At 35.4% G+C, this 21,847-nt stretch overlaps 2 protein-coding genes across 2 annotated transcripts in view; one reads left to right on the forward strand and one right to left on the reverse strand.

The window, feature by feature from the left end:
* Positions 1 to 9,680, forward strand: part of LOC143149061 (uncharacterized) — a 67,257-nt gene extending 57,577 nt beyond the window's left edge. Inside the window, exons 4-6 of the mRNA XM_076316103.1 lie at positions 3,465 to 3,598; positions 7,979 to 8,213; positions 9,074 to 9,680. Of these exons, the coding sequence (XP_076172218.1) occupies positions 3,465 to 3,598; positions 7,979 to 8,213; positions 9,074 to 9,150 (446 nt within the window). The 3' untranslated portion in view covers positions 9,151 to 9,680. The remainder of the gene's footprint in view (positions 1 to 3,464; positions 3,599 to 7,978; positions 8,214 to 9,073) is intronic.
* Positions 8,649 to 10,757, reverse strand: Pfdn5 (prefoldin 5). Its single transcript, XM_076316105.1, has 2 exons — positions 10,458 to 10,757; positions 8,649 to 10,329 (listed from the first exon to the last, which is right to left on the reverse strand). The coding sequence occupies exons 1-2, from the start codon at positions 10,654 to 10,656 to the stop codon at positions 10,049 to 10,051; spliced, it is 480 nt and encodes a 159-aa protein (XP_076172220.1). The 5' UTR covers positions 10,657 to 10,757; the 3' UTR covers positions 8,649 to 10,048.
* Positions 10,758 to 21,847: the final 11,090 nt, after the last annotated feature.

Here is a 21,847-nt window from a genome sequence, read left to right on the forward strand (position 1 = left end):
AAAAAAAGCAAAAAACCAAAAAAAAGCTAGAGAAAAAAAGGAAAAACCCAACCGTCGAGAATAACCGCAGATTTACTGAAACCGACAACGAACGCTTTGCCGGATACAAAATCGCTCAACCGAGGAGAGAATCCTCGTCGCGTAATCTCATTAAACAACCGAACACGCGTCTTTCATTTCATCATCCGGTTTTCACGATTCTCTTAACCGAGATACTGTTAATTACCAGGCTCGCTTCAGCGCACCGTAACCCTACTCCCTTTTCAGAGTCGCTCTTCACCTGGTTCCCGCCGGGCCGATTCTTTAGTATGCACTGTTAATTTTCAATATACTCGGCTACGAAACCAACGACTCGGGACACGAGTCACGCGGATATCCGCGATGAATCAGTCGGTACATGAATCCCCTCCCCCTCTCCTACCCTCGATCGTGACCCGTTTACAGTTTCGTGAATTTACGTCGGCATCTTCAATTCTTGCCAGCGTCGTTCATTATCGTCCCTGATTATTCTACACGGTAACCCGGCATTGTCGCCGTAATCGCGGTTAATTGAAACGGCAGGACAGGGTAACGAAACGAACCGAGGAAAAGGGGGACCGTAGGAAACGTAGCGCGGAGAGACCGGTGGCAAAGGACGGAGAATCGGGTTTTGTTCCCACCGTGCTCCGTGCTCCTCGTCGAGCGTCAACTTAACGACGCCACAACCGCGGTAGCGATTCTTCTTTGAAGGAACGAGGCGATTGCCTCTCCTTTCTGATCACGGATCGCTCGTAAAAGCTCGATGGTGAATCGAGCCTTCCAGTCGTGCTTTGTATCCCTCAGACGCTCTGTTCACCTTCCCCTCATCTCCCCCCGAACGTCGCCGTTCGACCACCTTTTCTTCCTTTTCTCCATTCTCACCAGACGGGATGATCGCCCGCATCCACAACATTACGAGACACGTTTAAAATGATAATCTCCAGCGGCCTCCGTGTCCTTGAGAGCTGCATCGGGCATCAGGACGAACCACCTTAGCCACGCTAAGGCGGAAGTCGTTCCCCCGAAGTCGGACAATTCTTTGACAGTCCACTGCCGCTAAAGGGAAATTGACTGCCTTCTGTGGACGGTATAATGATCCCTCGAGATATACATGACGTGTTATGTATACAGAACACTTTACCGGGAGGACGTGCGGGGAGAGGACGGGACGGGCAGCCCTATTGCGAAAAGCTCGGTGCAACCTTATACAACAATGACCGCGCCGCTTGTTGCCGCGATTCTGCAATTCATAAGAACAATATAACAGACGAGAACCGATCGGACGCGACACCACCGACCGGCTCCGGGTAGTATTCGTTGTACGATCGGGAATAATAAATGTCTTTGGAAAAATCGCTCGACGTAATTTTTCGAGTCGCTTGAACGGGGGAACGTTTGAAGGATGTTATTCATTTGAGAGAGATTTTATTTGAGAATGGTGAGAATTTTATTACGTACAGACGAGCGTTGTATTTTTGGCAATGTACTTGATCGTTTCGATCACCGAGCTCGAATCGAAAAGTTCCAGGTGAATATTTGTTTCTAAATGTCAACGGTACAAGTCAAAATACATTGTACGGGAAATAAGTTGAGTAATTTTCAGCTGGTTCTTTTCTTTTATAGCAGAGAACAGATATTTGGTTTCGATGTTGAATTCAACGCTTTTCTATATTTTATTAGAATCGTTAGCTCGCGCTTTCGAGCGGTAAGTTTTACGTAGAATTGGAGTAACAAATTGTACCGAATTCTTATTATCCTCGGTTTAAGATTGGAATCACTACCTACCTCGCTTTAGAGCGAATTGGCGAAATGGTGTCGCCTAAAAGCGAATTACTACGATATCTCTTAAGATTTCAATGATCTCGGGTCTTAATTATGTAATGTTTCTTTTTATCAAAATACGAAAGTCGGTTTTGTATTGTAAACGGAACACACGATATTTAATTCTAAAATTCGAAGTATCAAACTCTGAATATAGAAATACTGGACAGTCCTTCGAGTTGTCGCATAACTACTCCAACTACTTTGCGAAACTGTTAGCACACACCTCATTTTTCACTCGTTCTTATTGTATTTCTCGTTCACTTTTACAATTTCTCACTCGTTTAATTACACGCAACAGGTTTTTTTAAAAAACCTTTGAACATAACGATGCCAAAAGGTGTTATAAATATCCTCGAGGAAACTATAATTATAATTAGTTAGGTAACTGGAACTACTATCGCTATAATTAATTAACTATAATTATGATTATAATTAATTACTCCTTTATAATTAGTTCCACTTGTTTCTATGACATATTTATTGTTCATAACCTTTGAAGATGTATTTCGAAACACAAAGAGGACGTCATTAGTTTGTGGTTATGAGAACCAAGAGGGGAACAGGAAGGAAATAAAAGAAACGGAAACGTACTGTCTGAAATTCTGCAAGCAGAGTGGCGAAAATTTTTAATGAATTTATTAACAAGTTACCTAACTGCGTACCAAGGAAATCTGATTCGGTTCAAATATTAAACATCTTCCCACATTATTCTCAAGGGAGCTCGTCTTAAGTACTGTTACACGTGATAACTGGAGTGCAGAGGTGTGTAAATTATTAAACTCGACGGAATATTGTCACTAGCTTGCTACGGAAATATCAGAAAATTGTGATTAAAGGTACCCTCCTCGCTTATTAATTAGTAATTCGAGAGTTGCAAAAATGTTTTTTTCCCGTTGAATTTCAGATTTCCATTCGCAGCTTCTTGATTCTATATTCCTTCCGTTGCTATTTTAAATAATATTTACCGTATTTTAACATACTTTCTAACATCAACAAACGGTTAAATTTTCATTTTAATCGAAGTAGTCTTTGTCGTTATCGATCCTGTTTTGCTGTACAAAATTAAGATTATGGAGAAGGATAAGTCTTATCGCCTACAAAAGGAACCTTAATAGAATGTCCTCTTAAAAAATAAAGTTGAAGATAATTTGAAGAAAACGTTTCCTTGAAAAAAGACCTCGTTGCTTATCATTTTAAAACTCTTGAGACTGATACACCTTTACACATTCTGTAACGTAAGAACTTGAATTCCCTCGTTCGTTTAAGTAACGAAACAATATCTGTAACGAATCGCTAAAAGTATTTTATCTATCGAACTCAAAACTACCTTATTATTATCGAGATTCGCGAGAGTTGAAACCACACACGCTGAGAAACGCAAGAAACTGAATTGTTCGCCAAGACTGCTTTTCAACGCTACGAAACAATAATCTCCAGCGTGTAACAATACCTCGTTGGTGTCGAAACGTTTTTACTAGAGACGCAACTACCCGTGGTAAAACAAGCGTAACAAAGCCATACGAGAAATAACCTAACAGCTATTTATTGTCGAAAGAAAAAGAGTAGCTATCTCGTGCAACGTATCGCTTCTCTTTTGTATTAAAAGTTTCGATGAATTTCAGGTCTTCCGAAAGGCGATCCTCAGGTAAGAGTCGAGAAGATACGTTACGCGGTTGGCGACACTGTGAGAGGGAACTGCACCGTTCCTTCGGGAAATCCACCAGCGAATGTGACGTGGACTGTCAATGGAGTACCGGTAGGTTGATGGATGCAGAAACTTTCGGGGAATTTCGGTCTAGGCAGTCTCGATAAACTGTCATTACTGTAACGATCGATATGTTAGCTCCCTTGCCTGTAATGGCTTATCTCATTATCCGCATTACAACGCTTATCGAGGTGCTCGTTATTGTCTTAAAAATGCAGTAGTTGCGTAATATGGACAAACGAATTTTATAATGCACGTTATTAAACATGATTCGAATAAAATTCACTCGAGATCGACGATGATAATATAGAAGCGACCACTAAAATTATCGTGTTTTCTTGTTAAGCGATTCTTTGACTAATTTTATCCGTTTATATTTTTTTTTTTTTGAGAAATCGACAAATTGAAATTTTATGAATTTTCTTACAAATCATTTGCCAACATTCTGATCAACGTATACAGTAATAGAAGTACTTCTCGCTGGAAATATTAAAATTATTGAACTTCAACGCAGAGAAGTGTAACTTAGACTAAGATCGAAATTAATCTCGGACTAAGGTTAGTATAACTTAGAATGATCAAGAACCGATTGTGAGAATAGTTCAATTGGAAATAGAACAACTCCCATCGCGAACTAATGATATTCGTAGAGTTTGAGAACATTCGTATTCTTGCATTGACAACTCTCTATCTATCTCTCTCTGTTTCTCACAACTGAAACGTACAATATGGATTAACCTACACAGACGCAAGATCCGACAATTGTAAGTTATCGAACTCCGTGCAACGTGAAATTCTGGTATCGAGGAAATTTCCAGCGAATTCGAAGGTGAATGAACTTTTCGAACGAACAACAACCGCGAATAACAAATGTTTGAGAATCGATGGAGAACGAAGAAGATTAAATGGATGTTTAGGTTTGGGTATATAGGATTAAGAGAGAAGAGATATTTTAAGAATGCACGTGATATTTTTGCGTACGATGACACATCACACGAGTATGCGATACGTTCGTGTGAAGCTTAAGAGTGCAATGTGATTGAAAAATCGTGGAATGAGTTTACTGAATCGTGAAATTCACCTAAACGACGCGACTAAAATGCGAAAGAATTATCATTCGACGGATATCTGCACATTAAACCTTTAAGTCCTCTTTTCATCAAAATGATACGACTGTGGTTAAAAAAATTATCTAGTCGAGAGAAGAAATTATTTCTCAATAGTTGCATTTTGAACTATTAAATCGTACACTTACCATCAATGTACATAATTACTTCTTTGATCAATTGATCAAGTGGAAGAACGGCTTTAATTACCAAGAGAGTCGCTAAGAGGCTTTGGAGCGCATTAGCGCGCAAAGATACTTTGCTGTACATTTATATTCATATAAATGTATATTTTTGACTATTATCTACTTCAGTTTCTCAAAGATCACTTCGATACATATTATTAGTAAACGTATATGTCTCTCGTTTACCTTTTACGTCTCTTCGTACGAAACCTAACGATTAACGAAACATTAACGAAAAGAAAACCAATGAAACACGAATTGTCCTGGTGCTTATTGTTAGATCATAGCACTCTCTGAACTCTAAATACGTGGAGAAATGTATCATCGAGGACATTGTAAATCGTTGCACTCGATTATCCGAGTGGTGAAGAATTATCAAAATGAAATTCGAGTTCTTGTTAATTGTGCGCATAAATTAGGCAATATTTCATCTTTCGTATTAATATTTCATTCCGACTAATCGTGGAACGTTTCCTAGCCACAAGTTGATTCAAGCAACATTACTTGGCACTTCATTGGATCCGAGAAATGAAATATTAACGGCGATGGAGCGTTCGCATATGGTGCGGTATACTCGACAGTCGAACAATTAGACTGTATTTTTATTTTATGGTCGTTCAACAAACTGGATGTACTCAATTTTCTTAAGAGAGCCATTGCCAGTTTTACTGCAGAATATATCACTAAGTACTTATCCAGTGATGTAGTACCAACATGATGGTCGCCCTGCACATTATGCACGGCAATCAAGGGAAGCATTACGAGAAGCATTAAGACACTTCTGTAATCGGTGAATTGGTCATGGCGGACAATTTCTGTGGCAACGATGTTTAGCAAAGTTGACGCCACTGGATTCCGTATGTTACATTAAAAGATAAAGTTTATTATAAAACGCGAACGTACACGGAAGAATAAATTGTTGCACCCCGCGTTTAATTTCGAAATAATTAAATGTATTGTGTTCTCGTTAATTAACAGACTGTACCTGCATTCGTGTTAACGGATGTCATTTTGTAAGCTACCGAATGAAAATTGTTAAAATTTTTGCGAGTATTTCATTCATTACTAGGTTTGAAGTAGATAAATTATAGGTTCTCTTTTATTCAAGATTTCTTATCTTTTGAATTTTACAGGGGTGACTGTTTTATGCGCGTTATAGTTCGATAACTCATGAATGTTGGATCTTACGTGCACGTGGGTAAATATTATTAATATATTTTAGATTCCGTAACAGAAAGATGCATCAAAGTTACCGAACAGAGAAACAAAGCAAGAAAATTTCGACTGTATTTGTCATTAATGTGTATGTAATATATTTATCATTTTCGTCGTCACTTAAATAAGTGTATGTTAATATTAAGTTACGTTATTTATTTTGTCGTCCAACTGTGGAACTTCTAATTTTAAATTAATGTCGTAATACGTCGCGTCGAGTAATATTATGTACAAATATATTTTAAGTTTACGAATTAAGAATATGTTTAGTTAAAATGTAAAAAGTACTTATATATTATCTAAGTGTTAACCTCTTTAGGGATGAATTATTTTGTTTGTAATAATCAACAATTCTAATTAATATTGATCCATGATTTCCATGATACGGTACAATAAGTCTTCGAGTTACACAAATTCGTAAACACTCGGTTGTGCGACTTACGTCCTCACTTATGTTGTGTATGTGTGTATGTATTTAAATATTAAATAAGACGTCTCTTTTTTCATTTTTACGGATCTACGTAACTTTAATTATCTACTGAAACTAAAGTTGTATATGAAATGCATTGTAGGAAGAAAGAAAAATCATGTATTCGAAAGAACAATTACGAGTATTGTTGAATCAGCTTTCTTAACACTTTAGATTAATTACTCTTTATTCGTGGTACATTTTACTTAACCCACGACTGATTTTTCTTTCTCTTTCTACGATACATTGTACTCGTACAATTCGACCGACACAAAAAGCGTTCGAACGGATTAACTACGTAAATCGAGGACTTATTGTACTTAAAGAAATTAAAAAATTATCTTTAAAGAGGTTAAATACTACGACGATTTTTGTTATTCAAGGTTACTCGAAGGTCAACGTATCATACCTGATTGAAATTGTTTTTTACAAGCTACCTTTATGAAAATATGTCGTTTCGTTCGAAAAAAGAAATGATCACAAAATCTTGTAAAACGTCACTCTAAAAAATAATTCTTGTTTATCGAAATATTCGTCCCTTCGAAACGAAGGGTATTCATCTTTGACATTTTTCGTACCTTCGAAAGGAATGGTGGTATTCCAGATACTCGTGTTCGAGGAAACACCTTGTATAATGCATCGTTATGGTACCGTTATGTGTACGAAGGAAAGTTGTTCAGAAAATTATAAACAGCACACGGAACTCCCCTGCTTCGATACTTTTCTAGCTGCAACCGATTTCATTTAATCCGGAACTGTAACTTCGACATAAGCTAGCAATCTGAAACGGTTTATGGGCACCCTAACAATCTGATAAACATTATAGTTATGGTTGAATATACCGCAAATCATTTGCGGCTTAAAAACGAGGCGTTCCCCATAAACGAGGTATAGGAAGCACTAACAGAACTGTACTTTGCACCGTTCGTTTTCTTCTTCTTTCATCCTTCGGTAACTATAACAATCAAAGTATAAATGGAACAACGTAATCCTGGATACGTTGGATTTCAGATGAATTAGTGTGCAATGATCTATCTGGTTCGACGACTATGCAATATGTAATAAGAATTCTAGTTTGTTACTCGATTCGTGCTGTGTTAACATATTTATAACTGTATTACTTAAGTCATCTTGTAACCTGAATTATGCTATACTCTTACAGAGATGATGAACGGTCTCGTTTGCATTAATTCGTTTGTAAAAAGATTATGCTTATCAAAAGTAACACCGACTGTTGATCCATTTCTTGACACTTTTGTATCATTTTTTCTACACCACGCAACTTACAAAATATTGATATCCAACATTTAGCTCGAATTGTGTAACCGAAGATGTGAATTTTTAAAATTCACGCAACTCGCTTTCTAGTACGCGAACAGTAGACTTCGATGTAATATTTTTCAGTCGATTTTTCGAAACATTTAGCAACTTTGTCAATGAAATTTTATCATTGCAGGTGAACGCCAGTTTCATCATGAATGTGACGGACAAGCTTGGGGACAATCAGCAGCTAATGATTATCGCAGGATTGGATTTTGAGATTATACCAGATAGTTTCGATAATGGCAGATTGCACGTGATCTGCCACGCTAACGTCTTTCATTTGTATAAAGAGAAGGCTGATGTTGTTCTGATCGAGGAACGCCCACGTTTAGCATCTGTCCTAGGAACTCGTGAATCTTCCTATATTGGTACGTTTTGCTATGATAATTCACACTTTCGAACGACAAAATCAGAAAGGTCGATTCGCTTGAAAACGGGGTAGGTAGCGCTTCCACTATGTGAACACAAAGTGGGGAGATAATTCCTATACGCGAATCCGGTGTAAAAATTGTCAATTGAAAGTGGAAATTATTGTAAATGGATGTCTTCTGGTCACTTCAATTTATAAAAAATCTTTCAATGTTTGCATACTGGAAATATCATACGGAAAAGAAATGAAACGTCGAGTCTGTAAATACAAACTCGAGCACGATTGAATCATTATAAATTTTAATTGGAGAGTGGAATAAATAATGTCCCTGGTCAAAAAATGATTAATATTTTGGATTTATTTAAAATAAAAGAACACAGCATATTAAACTGAAATCATTTGTGCCGATTATTATATCAATGTAGATACTACATAAATTTGTGTATGTAAATCTATTTCAATTCTATACGAGTTATTGGTAATAGACTGATGATATACAGAAAGTACCTAATCGGTGACCATGATTTACGATCATCCAACAATTGAAAATGAAAAATACAGATTATTATTCTTTCCGAGTGTGGTTTCAGTTTGAATCGGAAGTAATTAAAAAATACCAAACACGACAAAATGGCAGCCCTTTGAAGGATTATAGCTATGTTTACTACATATGAAACAATATTATTTATGGAATTACCAGCTGATATAATTATGCCCAATTACAGAAATATACATGTTTCAAAATCACAATTGGCTCTATATTTATCGTGTTGAGACAATATTGTTATACTATTGTACTACTATATTTCATTGTGCTATATTTAATTTACATTCATACGCGTTTCTTTTTCATTTCAGGGAGTGCAGCAAAACACATTGAAGGATGGTTCCACTTTAATATTGCAGTCACGCTGTTGCTGTGCAATTTGAGATAACATCAATGAACTCGCCATTGACATTTTATGGATATGATTGTATTGGAATGGAGAGGGCAAATTGTTTGTAAAATTTTGAAATTATTAAGTGCAACGAAGGAAGGGAGAAAATCTTTCGTTAACATAAATATCGACCGTATGTTATTCGTGTAAATAGGATAAAAATTTAGCGAATTATCTACGTGTAATTGCGATCTACGCTGTCTCGTTACAGCAAGATAAATTTATAATCTGAATAACATGTCATAATATTATATATTAGATTGAAGGTACGCCGCGTCAGGAATCCGAAAAATTATTTAAATATTACACCGTGTTTTCTATCCTCTGACAATGATTTTGATACCTCTTCCATAACATTATAGCTACCGGAATGTATCTCACGACGTTTCGAGATAAAAGCTGTTATTATTTACGAATGAAATTTTATTTTAGTGAGGAACAAATAAATAATTCACCTTCGTTACTTCTGTGTGTGTGTGTTTTTTTTCATAAAATCTCGCATCAATCTCCTTCCTTCCCAAGTACCCGACTAATTTATTATTATTGGATATTACTCTATTATATACGATTAAGAATGAAACTATTTGTTACAATACTTGTACGATGAAATAAACTTCTTTTATAATTTATTGAAATTTACATTCCTGTACAAAATAATCTATTGTATCAATATGTAAATAAGTGATATTCCCTTATACGACGCGCAACAGACAATATCACAAAATACATCTTGCTTCGATTAAATTTCATTAATTTTTTTCGTAATATGCAAAATAATCGTTATTAGAGTTTAACGACAAAATACAAAGCAATGCAATTCTATAATGATGTAAATGCGAATTAATGTAACCATAGAACGAGACAATAAATCAGTTACTTTAGCAAGTATTATATTTTATGCGTGCTCTGAGCCTTCCTTTTGCATTTGACTTTGATATTTCATTTCTATAACATCTACCGTTGCGTCTCTAGCTTTACTTTTGTCGAGACCCAGTTGTTGAATTTTTTCCATTTGTTCTGTAACATAAGCTACTCTTCTATCGAAATAATCCTTCGCTTCCGTGATATTCTTCTCTGCATAATAGCCAGTTCCAATGTCGACCAACACGTTATCTGTATCTGCCAGTTTTCCAGTAACGTACATCGATCCGGTTAATGGTACTAGGATTTCACTACCTGCAATAAAATCATTTCTTCCCGATTGCAACACATAGCTCCTATCAAATTACCTAACCTCAATTAACGTACCGGAAACTAAATAGATTATACAATAAACTAAAATATAGGAATCAATTTACTCTTACCTTTTGAAGACGGGGAAATCTTTTCAAGGCACGATCCCGATTCTTGAAATTTACTTTGAGCAATTTTTAAAGTTTGCAACGAGTCTTGAAAGACCACTAGTTCTTGATCCAATTGCTGCTTCAATACCGTAAGTTGTTGCAGGTTTAAAGTTGTCAAATCAACTTTTCTTAACAACGGCGAGTGTAATATGGTCGACATTCTGACTTATTTGGAGCAAAAGCAACAATACTTTACACAATCTCCTTTCTTGACAGACACGTTTCAGCACTATAACCAAAAACGGTCAACACCAGTCAACAATGAAATCATAAACTCATTTCCACTAATGATTTTGCAACATTCCGATAGATAGCGCACTCGTCCACTGAGTACTGGTGTAGACCTCTACTAATGAAACGTGACACTTTTTATAGGAATTATAAATACACGATAAATATTGCAGGCAATACTCTTTTGTATCACATGGATCGGAAATTTACAGGTCTTCAAACCATCTTTGTATCACTTCTAATATTATCAATCGAGACTAAAATAAATCTTCAGTGCTATTAGGTAAGAAATAAAAATATTATCTTCATATAAAATCAATGGTAATAGAGCGATTTCTTCATTTTAGACAGGTAAACTTAAGAACTCGTGAATTAAACTACTGTAGTCGGTAAAAGTAATAACTGTAACTTTACCACACGATTTAAAATACCGACGTCGTAAAATATCAGTGGTATTAAAACGGCCATCTAAGAATTAAGAACTACACTTAATTGAACCACTGAAATCGATAATAGTAGTAATGTGTATATTATTTGTGGTTTTATCGACCCCTCGTTATGAGGACGAATATTCTTTTACCGACTTTCGTAGTTCAGTTGAACGTGGTTTCTAGTTTCACGGTTCCTCATGAAGATGTCGCCACCAGACGGTTTTTAAAATTGAATAAATGTAAAAAAACTCGATCAGTTATCATTCTTTTAGTATGAATGAAACTATTTTTTAAATAGAGAATGCAACATGCTGTAGTCTCAAAACTTCACTAGACACGAACCTTAATTATCAATTTAATTTTACATGTATTTTGTTTCTCAATGTATTTAACATTGGTTCGTTTCTTTAAAAATGTATCCTTTGCAAAGTATAAGTGAAATCGATCGATATTTTTTTTTTACCCATTTCGGAGACAGATGTAGCACCAAATGCGGGACTTTTAACTTCGAGTATTGTTATTTATATTAGCGAGAATTAAAATTTTTTATGTACGTTTGAAAGAATCATTCGCTTAGCTTCTAAAAGACTATAGGTAAACCTAGGCATCATCTTGAAGTAGAGCGTAAATATCGATGGCGAAATTGTGGCGTGTCGACCCATTTCACTTGACTTGTCAAAACTTTAACACTTAATATCTTGCAACTGTTTGGGTTAGTGAACTGAGATTTGACGCGTATTAGTTTCTCAAGATTGTCAATAAATGTTGCAAATTTAAACAACAATTAACCGATGTTGATTCGTATTCAATTTGATGTAAAATGGCGCGTGCGTGTTCGATGAATTCTTTTTCTGTCTCGACAACGAACCCAAAACCGTTTTGATTTCTGTATGAACTATGAACTAGAAAAGTATTTAATACTTACCAATGATGATCCAGGCATAATTAAATATTTGAACAAATTTTTCTGATAAGTGCAAAGAATTTCTTTCTTATCGTAATATTTCATTTTAAGAACGAATAAAATAAAACGAGCGAGTAAAATTAAAGTTTATTTTCTTGCAGACAATCATAACTACTATTTAAGCGACTTCTTGTCCTCTAATTATAAAATTAAAATCGATCTATTTATTTCTGTATTAATTGTTGCTCGAAGAAGCTGTATTTCACATTCTGTGTTGAGTATTCTAAGTTTCTATTAAAACTGGAAACTTATTTTTGAATGCGACAATAAAAATAAAATAATTCCTCGAATATTGACGATGATTAACAATACTGGGGATGATAAATATTTATATAACAGTTTTACAATTATATCACATTAGTTCGCTTTATTGTAGCCATTTTTGCATATATAATTGCAACGCATCGTAACTATGTGTACATTATATTTAAAAAAAAAAAAGTGGTTGCTAATTATAATAATGTCTATACTGCTGTGCCTAATCCTATTGTATTTGCATCGCTACAATTCGAGCTGCCGATATCGGGTTAAATGTTTTCCATCGTGTCAAAAATCAACTGCACAAAGTGAAAATTATACAATTACATTTAGGAGCGGAAAAATTTAAGATAACAATGTGCTTCCTGTATACAAGGAAAATAAAAATGTAGAATTAACGATATATTTTTGTACGAAGCTTCCTCTTCGAAAAAAAAATTAATATTAAATCACTTGAGAGTACGCATTACCTTATTACAGACATATGTTGATGGGCGTTACAAGCATTTGAGGTTATGTTACTTGAGGTTAGGTTTAAATCCAGCACTTTAGCTGCATCTCGCCTACTATACAAAATGGGTACTATACACTACCCGTATTTTCGATTTCATATATTTACTTTATACTTGTATTATTACAAAGAATGTGCAATAACGGTGTTAACGAATGAACAAACGAATAAGTGAATGCACATACGCCCAGAATTGTCAATGCCGATTGGCTCGAAAACGAAAGGACCTTGTTCCGGTTTACACTATCGTTTTTGCAACATTTTCATAAAAATATACAACTCTTACGAAAATTCTTTTTCAGTAATAAAATTCGTCGAAGCGTTAAAATATCATTTACAATAACCGAAATAAAGTATAACGTTGCAAGATGCAGCTGTGCGACGACAACAATTTTCCAACACTATTACAATTTATTATAGTTGCGTCAATGTTTTATTTCATTATACAACATATATGCACACACTTTGTTACATTGTTGGCTTGAACTAGTAGAACATTTCTCTATGACGAAATTATACAATGCTTTCTTTTCCCATAAAATTTCCTCGCACACTTGCTGCTTAAACGCTTCTATTATATTTAATGACCATATTAATGACAATCACATATTCATTGAACTTTTTCGTAGAGCGATACAACAGCGAAGTCTCGAACAGGTGTGTTCAACATTTTTAAACATACATTTACATTTCACATAAAATTTTCGATATATATGTAACATGTTTCAGAATCAATTCGCATACTTATTAACTACAAAAGTGTAGCTTTGGTGTTTGTTCTTGTTCGAATTGAAACCTCCATTAACGTAACAATACAAAATTTTCGTTTCAATTGCTTTTCGTCCTAATTTACGTAAGAGCGTTGTACTTGTTGAATTTTCTAATTATTATTTGAAATTTCACAATACCGACGAGCAATCAATGCCGATTGGATGTTGCTGTCAACCGGAAGTTGAAGTATTCTCAATTGAAAATTAGGCCTTTAAAATTCGAGCGAAACATAAAAATTTAGAATCGATTTGTCGTCTCCAATTCCACCACGTATTCCGTGGCAAAAATATTCCTTTTAATATTTTAGCTTCGAGTGTAATTTATATATCCAGTTTTACTGTTCATAGACAATGACACTAGGATAGAATTCGGGTTACCCTTTATGACCTCTACTGTGATATGAGAAGACTACACACTCCGTTTAAATATTTAAGAGAACGAAACTGCCAAAGACTTTTTCGCAAGCATTTGAAAAATTCATTTCCGTGTAATCGTTTCAATTCTCTTCGTGTGATACAGTTCCTCGATATGTTGCGTCAATTGCATACCCTGACTCACACAGTGGATATAGTAATCCGCGTAGTACAGGAATAATTGTTTAATATTCTCGGCTCTAATTTTATATACGTATACTCTAATAATGTAGTTTCTCTCTCTATATATATATATTTTATTGCATCAGTGATAAAATTATATTATTTGGTTATTTTATACGTTATTGGAGGGTTGACGGAGATCAGATTGTCGAGTGAGAGCACGCACAGTATTGACTAGAATTTAATTACAACGAAATGCTGTTTTCATTGATCCCATGATAATCAAGAATGTCCATGAATATACATTGTATCCCTCTTTGTCTCGTAGTACATCAGTTTTAAAGAAAAATAGATACTTTTGCAGTTTCAATGCACGGCTAACGCGATACGTGTACACACTATCGACCAAAGCTTGGGACCACCGTATAATAAAATTTTTACCTAGAATTATGCGATTATCCATCAAAGGACAACCAATTAATTTTTCCATCGTATCTCGAGCAATGTTACTCCAACTTTCGTTAGTAGTTTCTATGAATCTTTTTTCAAAAGTGGTATTTCTCGATCGTCAAATATCAGCTTGGAGAGGATTACTTGCATCGATATTTATGAATAAACTAAAGAGTATTCGGACATGAAAAAATAGTAAAGCAATCCGTGCTGTCCGTTTCTGTGTGCAGATTAAAATAACGGAACCGTTGGAGTCACTTTTCAGTAATTATGCTATGAAATATAAATTGTCCCAAACTTTTCGCCAGTAGCGTGTACGTGTAATTAACAGCGAGTAAAATGTTCGTTTTACTTTTGTATGTTATAATACTCTCGGTAAAAATTGTTCTATGAACATTTATCAAAGAGTAATGTACCAATACTAATTTTGTCGAGTCTTCTTTTCATTTTTCATACACTTTTCATATCTGTAAATAAATTTTCTCGAAGTAGTGCGATAAAGATACAATTTGGAGATAATTCATCGTCGTACCTCGATTTTCGTTTCGAGTTTGCATAACGTTTAAAAAAGAAAAAAATTTATTTGTTTAATTTCACGTGTACTAAAACTTGTTATAATATTCGTCGTATGTATCTTAAATTAGTATTTAAATCTTTGTATACATGCATGAAATTTAACAATTTGCAATTTCACCATTTACGAACGAACATTTTTAGATGCAACGCAGCTAAAAACGTTCGTAAAAAATAATCTACGTAAATTATATAAAAATCATTTTATCGGTCGTAGAAATTGTCGCGATTCAATATCGACGATGAATTAGTCTGCAACGAAGAATGTTTCAATTTGATTAAAAGACGAACAAAGTGTTGTCGATTCTTTGAAACGTCGAAACGGTAAAATCGAATCGTGGTGTTAGGCGAAATTGTCGAACAAAGAACGGTATGAAGCGTACGCGGATACAGTACATATTGTACGAACGAGCAATACCTTTCATAGCGAATCGAAAACGGGTTCGCTGCATAACTCTCGTATTTCTTTTCGCATACAGGGCGAGTCACGCAACTAGGGCAGGTTATATCTCTTTTTTGGGTTAGAAATAGAGAAACTGACGGAGGAAAAAGTTGAATGCCGTCGGGTGGTCTAACTTTCTATGACCTTGTTTCATTCGAATATGCCACGATGCATCGGTAAAGTGCAGTTGTACCCTCTTTTCAAACGGAACCACAAATTTTTTTCTTAGATCGCCCGATTCTTCGGAACGTCGGAGTGGAGAACGTTGTTCTACCGAAAACACTTCAAATTTCTTGGCATGTTCAAACACCGGTATGGCGAAACTTTATCCCGTACACCGATCGAAAACAGTCAAATACACAGGACACTTTTTATTTCCGACGAAAGTTTCAATCAGTTGATCACAATCTTCAGAGCTATCGGACGTGTCGTTTTCATGCAGTTGCTTACAATTATGCAGTTTTCTATTCCAAATCCAATTCCAAATCTTATAAACATCCTTGTACCAAAGAACCATAAATATTCTCCGTACGGTGAAACATGTACAGTACGCGTGTAAAAAGATTGCATCTAGAGTTGCACACCGGTCCAATTAATCGATCATTCTCTCAGGCGTGTAGGGAACATAGATATTTACGTCCTTTTCGCGTCTAAGGAGAAAATCCCTAAACGAATAGGAATTGTCGCAATTCCTGATGCAATCTTCTCGCGTTCGTAATATAGTTGCTCAATCGAATTGTTCCACTTTGGTGAAGGTGAAGAGAAGTTCGACACTGTGACGGGATTCAACTGTTTCATCTGCCACTTTTTCGTTTTTTTTTGTTTTTTTTACCTCCGATCACAAAAAAAAAATGCAACCTAGTTCCATTTACGTGATTCACCCTGTACATTGTTCTGAGGTAGAAAGAGTGAGTGGAATCCATTGGGAGACATCGAGCCATCCTAACGATTAGACAGGTGACGAGCATTGCAATATTCTTGCATCGAGGAACATGGATTTTAATTGCTCCTCGATCTTTGTTGATTGAGGCGAAACCTCAGCCTTATAGCTCATTACGGCTCCGCTTTTTCCGTCTTTAATGACTCTGCTTCATTGGTAGGCGTTAATGAAGAACGCTACAACGAAAGCTTCGGCACGTAGAAAGAAATTGCGCACAGATACTTACCTTCTCCACAATCAATCATCTAATTGTTATCTAGTTTTCATGCTTATTTATTTTTTTTTCTTTTGTTTATTATTCGTTCGACTTTAATTCTACATTTCTCTAACATCGTCGTGATTAATCCCTATGTACCTCATTGTCTAACGATTGTGCTACACACGTGTATATTTGCTACGTACGATAACCCGCAAACAATTGTGTGTACAGAGCCAGACGATCGGATCATCGAATTGTTCAGAAACGTGTACATTAACGTAATTGATATCGATCCGCGAACATCGAACTTTCAGACGATTCGAGTATCCTGCAAAAAATCTTAGACCATTTGTTTTCGAACGACTTTACTATTTTTCAATATTTATTACAATTTTATTAGTTTTGTTTCCGAGAGACGTTACAATGATTTTACAGTGATATTGTTTTTTTTTTTGGAATTGTACAAAGCATATGCCAGAGTGTACAAAGAAGAAGTAAGAGAGATAAGCATTACTGTAATTACGTTTGAGCTACAATACGTTTCGGCTAAAATGAAAATTGTACAGTACGCACGCGAGAAGATTGCTTTTGAAATTATGGGGGATTCGATTTGCTCGGGATCTATCTTCTCAGGTGTGTACAGATCAGACATATACATCTTTCACATTTTCATTCATGGATGTTGAACGAATAAGACCCGCCATTCTCCAGATGCAATCTTCTCGCGTACGAACAGTACATATCAAGTATTACAGCGAAAAATTCATAATTTTCAGGAGACGACTTAGTAGATATTATCTTCTGCATAGAAATAAATTTCATTTGGGATACGTTCGTTCGTTTAAAATGATCTAAGATTTTGAGCAAATTTGCAATGCCTTGTACGCAAAAGATCGATTTTCGCTCCGCTAATCAACGAAAATATTATTTATTTCGTACACATGTTACGTACCTAAACTCGTATTTGGAGTTTCTTAGAACGGTGACATTTAAAAGAACACCGTGTTATTCATCTTCCTTTTCGATTCCCATTGAATGATGTCTATTTGTTCTTAATGGCACCATATTGATATATTATATTTCGGAGAATTTGAATTCGAAAAAGAAGATAATGTTACAAGTTTCCTGTCTCGTTAATGTCATACATAGTGTGTACAGTTTTCGATTTGAACATATTGCTAAGTTGTTCCGTATCTTCTATTATTCTGTTTACTTTTTTTCGCACGTAATACTCTTAAACCGAGTGACACGTATCTTAATCGCATATAGATTATGCTTGGTATAGAATTGCGCATAGAATAGGAAGAATAATTGAAAATTCATTAAGATTCACGGCGGCCTTAGCGTAGATAAATAAATATTTGTCCGTACGATAAAGAAATAGGTTGACTATCACCGTTTGGCAGTGAATTTCGAAAAATATACAGAACTTTGAAAGAATCGAAACTGAATTAGATCTTAATTTTAATAACTTCTAGGTTTTATACAAGAGTATGATACATTTATTCGAGAACCACATTCTCATTGTACGATTATACGGAATCGATCGCGTACAAAGTATCTTAATAATTAATAAGTACAGTAGCCGCTGTGAAACGTTTGAATTGGTTCACAATTAATTGCAGTTTACAATTGTATATTTAGTAATTAACATCTGCGATATGAAAATTATACATCTGCGAGGAAATTGATTTGCGAGTAAATTCACACAAATAGTTCACGGTGCAAGGTAATTGCTTACTTATTCTCCTGTAAAAAATGTATAAACGTTTGAAAACGATTAAATAATGGCAAATATAAATACGACTTTGTTAGTTTAATCAATACAATGTTACATAAAAAACTGCCATCAAAGTAACCTTAAAGCATATCTTTGCGAATGAACGAGAAGGATCCTCTGAAACATCCATTCGTAGGTTTTATGCTGTTGTATTTTAGTTTTTTTTTTCCACCTGTTTCTTCTTTCTAATGACGTAATTCCATTTCGTGGCTGTAAATTTGTGTACAATTCTTTTTGCAAAGCGCGCCATTGAAAAATATATCCCTCGCGGATATCGTAGTTACGCGAAAACAATTTTGGAGTCGCTTCGTTTATTGATTAATGATTGTATCAGAAAGCTCGATTAAAAGTATTAAAGCTATACACTGTCATTACAACTAGTTTCATGACACCGGTTTGCGTCTTTCGATGGTGTCATTAAAAATATGTTTGTTAAAAAGCATGCTCAGTCGAAAAGGTAACAGTTTACCTTATAAAATTCTTTAAAACGTACGAAAATGTAGCGTTTCAATACTTTCTCGCGAAAGAAATATTAATAAAATCGATCGTTATGCATACGCAAGGAAGATTAATAATGATGCGAGAAACATGTATTACAAGTAAATTATGTACGTGATATTCTTTTATGCGCTATGATAATTGACTTATACAGGATGCCACGCTAATTCTACGATGCGAATGGTTTTGAGAACGCGGTAATGATATCGATACAATTGTTTTTAAACTTTACTGTATTAAGGGGCCTTGTACTATATGCAACAAAAGATTTTATAGCCTTCGTAAGAGAATTGACGGAGAATCTTTAAATTGCTTCGAACTTTCTTTTCAATTTTAATTACCATACGAAATCTGTATGTGTCGAGTTCTCCCATCAATTTGAGGTGTTCGTGATAAATCATATCGAATAATTATAATTTAGAATGTTCTAATCAATTCATTGTTCGATCAAATATTATGGTAGCAATAAATTCTTCTAAACAAGATCCAGGGTGAATTTGGTTACATAAATTATCCTCTTCATTGTCATAGATAGTGTTTATACTAAATCAGTAGTTCTTACACGAATCAAATTTAAACTAATACACGTGATACAGAAATATCTAATTTTGTGATTGTAAAATGCATATAACCTAACAAGAGACCTCAAACTTTAATATAAATATTCATACATTTAATGTGCATTCCCAATCGTATGAATTATTGTCAGTTAAGGGGCAAATGACTCATTCAAGCTACCCCTTCTCTTTCTCGATACCACGTGCTATGACTCTATATAGCTGCGCAACCAATGATGCGCAGAATCATTATGGCGCCAATCACATAAAGTGATTTTACCTTTCCCGAACATCTATCCAATGTCCAACAAATTGTACGAATTACAATGAAAGAACAATACCGATAAGTTTCAAATAAATGATCAATGTTAAGATTGAACTATTATTTATCAAATATATTTCATACCCTTCTTGAGAATTAATTTCAACGTACGTAGTCTATACACGCTGAGAAGTAATAATGACTTTGTCGATAACTCTACGATACGTAACACCTAAAATAGATTATCAATCCAAGGACTCTATTATTTATTAAATACGCACTATTGTGTTTTGAGAATCAATTCCGATACACGTAACCCAGATACGACCAGTGTCTATGAAATAAGAACAACGCAATGCCAATATCTGTTCGATGTTTAGAGTTTTAAACAAGTTGTGAATTCAATAATTATTCATTCAAAGCGTACCGTAGTATTTTCAAAACGAATTCCAGACTCGCGTAAGTTATCACGTACGTTATCCAAATGATATAGACGTAAATACATTACGCGTATTCAACGCACCAAAACTGTGCAGAATACATTGAAAATGTGTAGAAAAATGCTCTATATTTAAAATTCGGAAAATTGTCCAGTAGAGATTCGCGCAACTCGTTGTACATAGGTTGGATAGGTGTTTCGAACGGTTGAAGTCGTTTCGTTATGCGACGTAATGTTTCTGCGTAACCTATGTCGCCCAGCTGTCAAGCATAGCGTGAAACGAGACATATGCCCCCCAAACGTAACAAATTAATGCTGCCTGGATTATTTAGGAGGCTGTTGCTGGTAAAAGTTCCATCGTGTCACTGACAAATTTAAACACACCGGATTTACCGGAAACGTTCATTCAAGACTCTCGAATCGCATCGTTTTTTCAAGTCTCTCTTCACGCTGAATGGAAATTGAAATTTGTTCACTTCGCGCGACACCGAAGTTCTCTTCGTGCAATGAAATCTAAAAAAAGAAAGAAAAAAAAAAACAAAAAGGAAAACAAATCGCGGTCGAAGCTGTTCACGAAGGGGTTGGATACATCGGATACAGCATCCTGTATAATGTTTGGAAAGTAAAGTTATCTATTGGTAAATCCACGGGAGCTCGTTGGCCAAGACAGCGCCAAATCTAACTGAATTCGGAGAGGAAGAAGGCCTGCATATAAGTAGGCCACCCCAAGGCAGTGTGTGTACGGATAATGGAATCCTTGAATATATTGGTACTTCTTCGAGGCAAGCCATTCCCCATCTGGTTCGTTGCTCGTAAAAAATATGTCCCTGTTGTCGAACATAAAAAACAACTTGTACTAAAGACTTGGCGCGACTGTGTGCTACGCGACCGTTCAAACCAATGGATAAGAACATTTTCCTTCAAACCTGTGGGTTGTTCACCGCGATGAAGCGATATTTATCGATGTCTTGAAATATATATCGTGTCCCGTGTTTCAAGCCGAACGATCCCCATCGTTCGTTAAACTAGAAAACTTACGCGTGCACGTTTCAACAGATACTTAAAGTTTAATGCGTTTCCTCGTCACGTAAAATGTCATGTCTCGAAAGCGCTCGCCCCCCCCCCCCATCCCCCCGTAGCGGTTATTACTACAGTACGCACAGTTCACCTAAAGCTAGTCATACGTACGTGTTCCTATGTGTTTACGTGCATCCCTGCACAGAAATTAATAAATATTCATACATATACATTATATACATCCGAGAATGCAGTCTAAAACTATATCAATGCATTCTATTCCTATATACATAAAGCGCACAATACTCAACTTCTTTGCGTTTGTATCGCAACTGTTTACTACGTTATTGTCCAATTTCACCATAACCATGGCGTTATGAGTATAATTCGGTATCAACTATGGAAGGCCTTCTTCTTCTTCTTTATCTTCATCTTCTTCGTGACGTTCTTACCCAGGTGTCTCCGACTTTGTATCGTCCGGTACCTTCTTAT

The sequence above is a fragment of the Ptiloglossa arizonensis genome, chromosome 7 (genome assembly GCF_051014685.1).
Source record: "Ptiloglossa arizonensis isolate GNS036 chromosome 7, iyPtiAriz1_principal, whole genome shotgun sequence".
Lineage (NCBI taxonomy): Eukaryota > Metazoa > Arthropoda > Insecta > Hymenoptera > Colletidae > Ptiloglossa > Ptiloglossa arizonensis.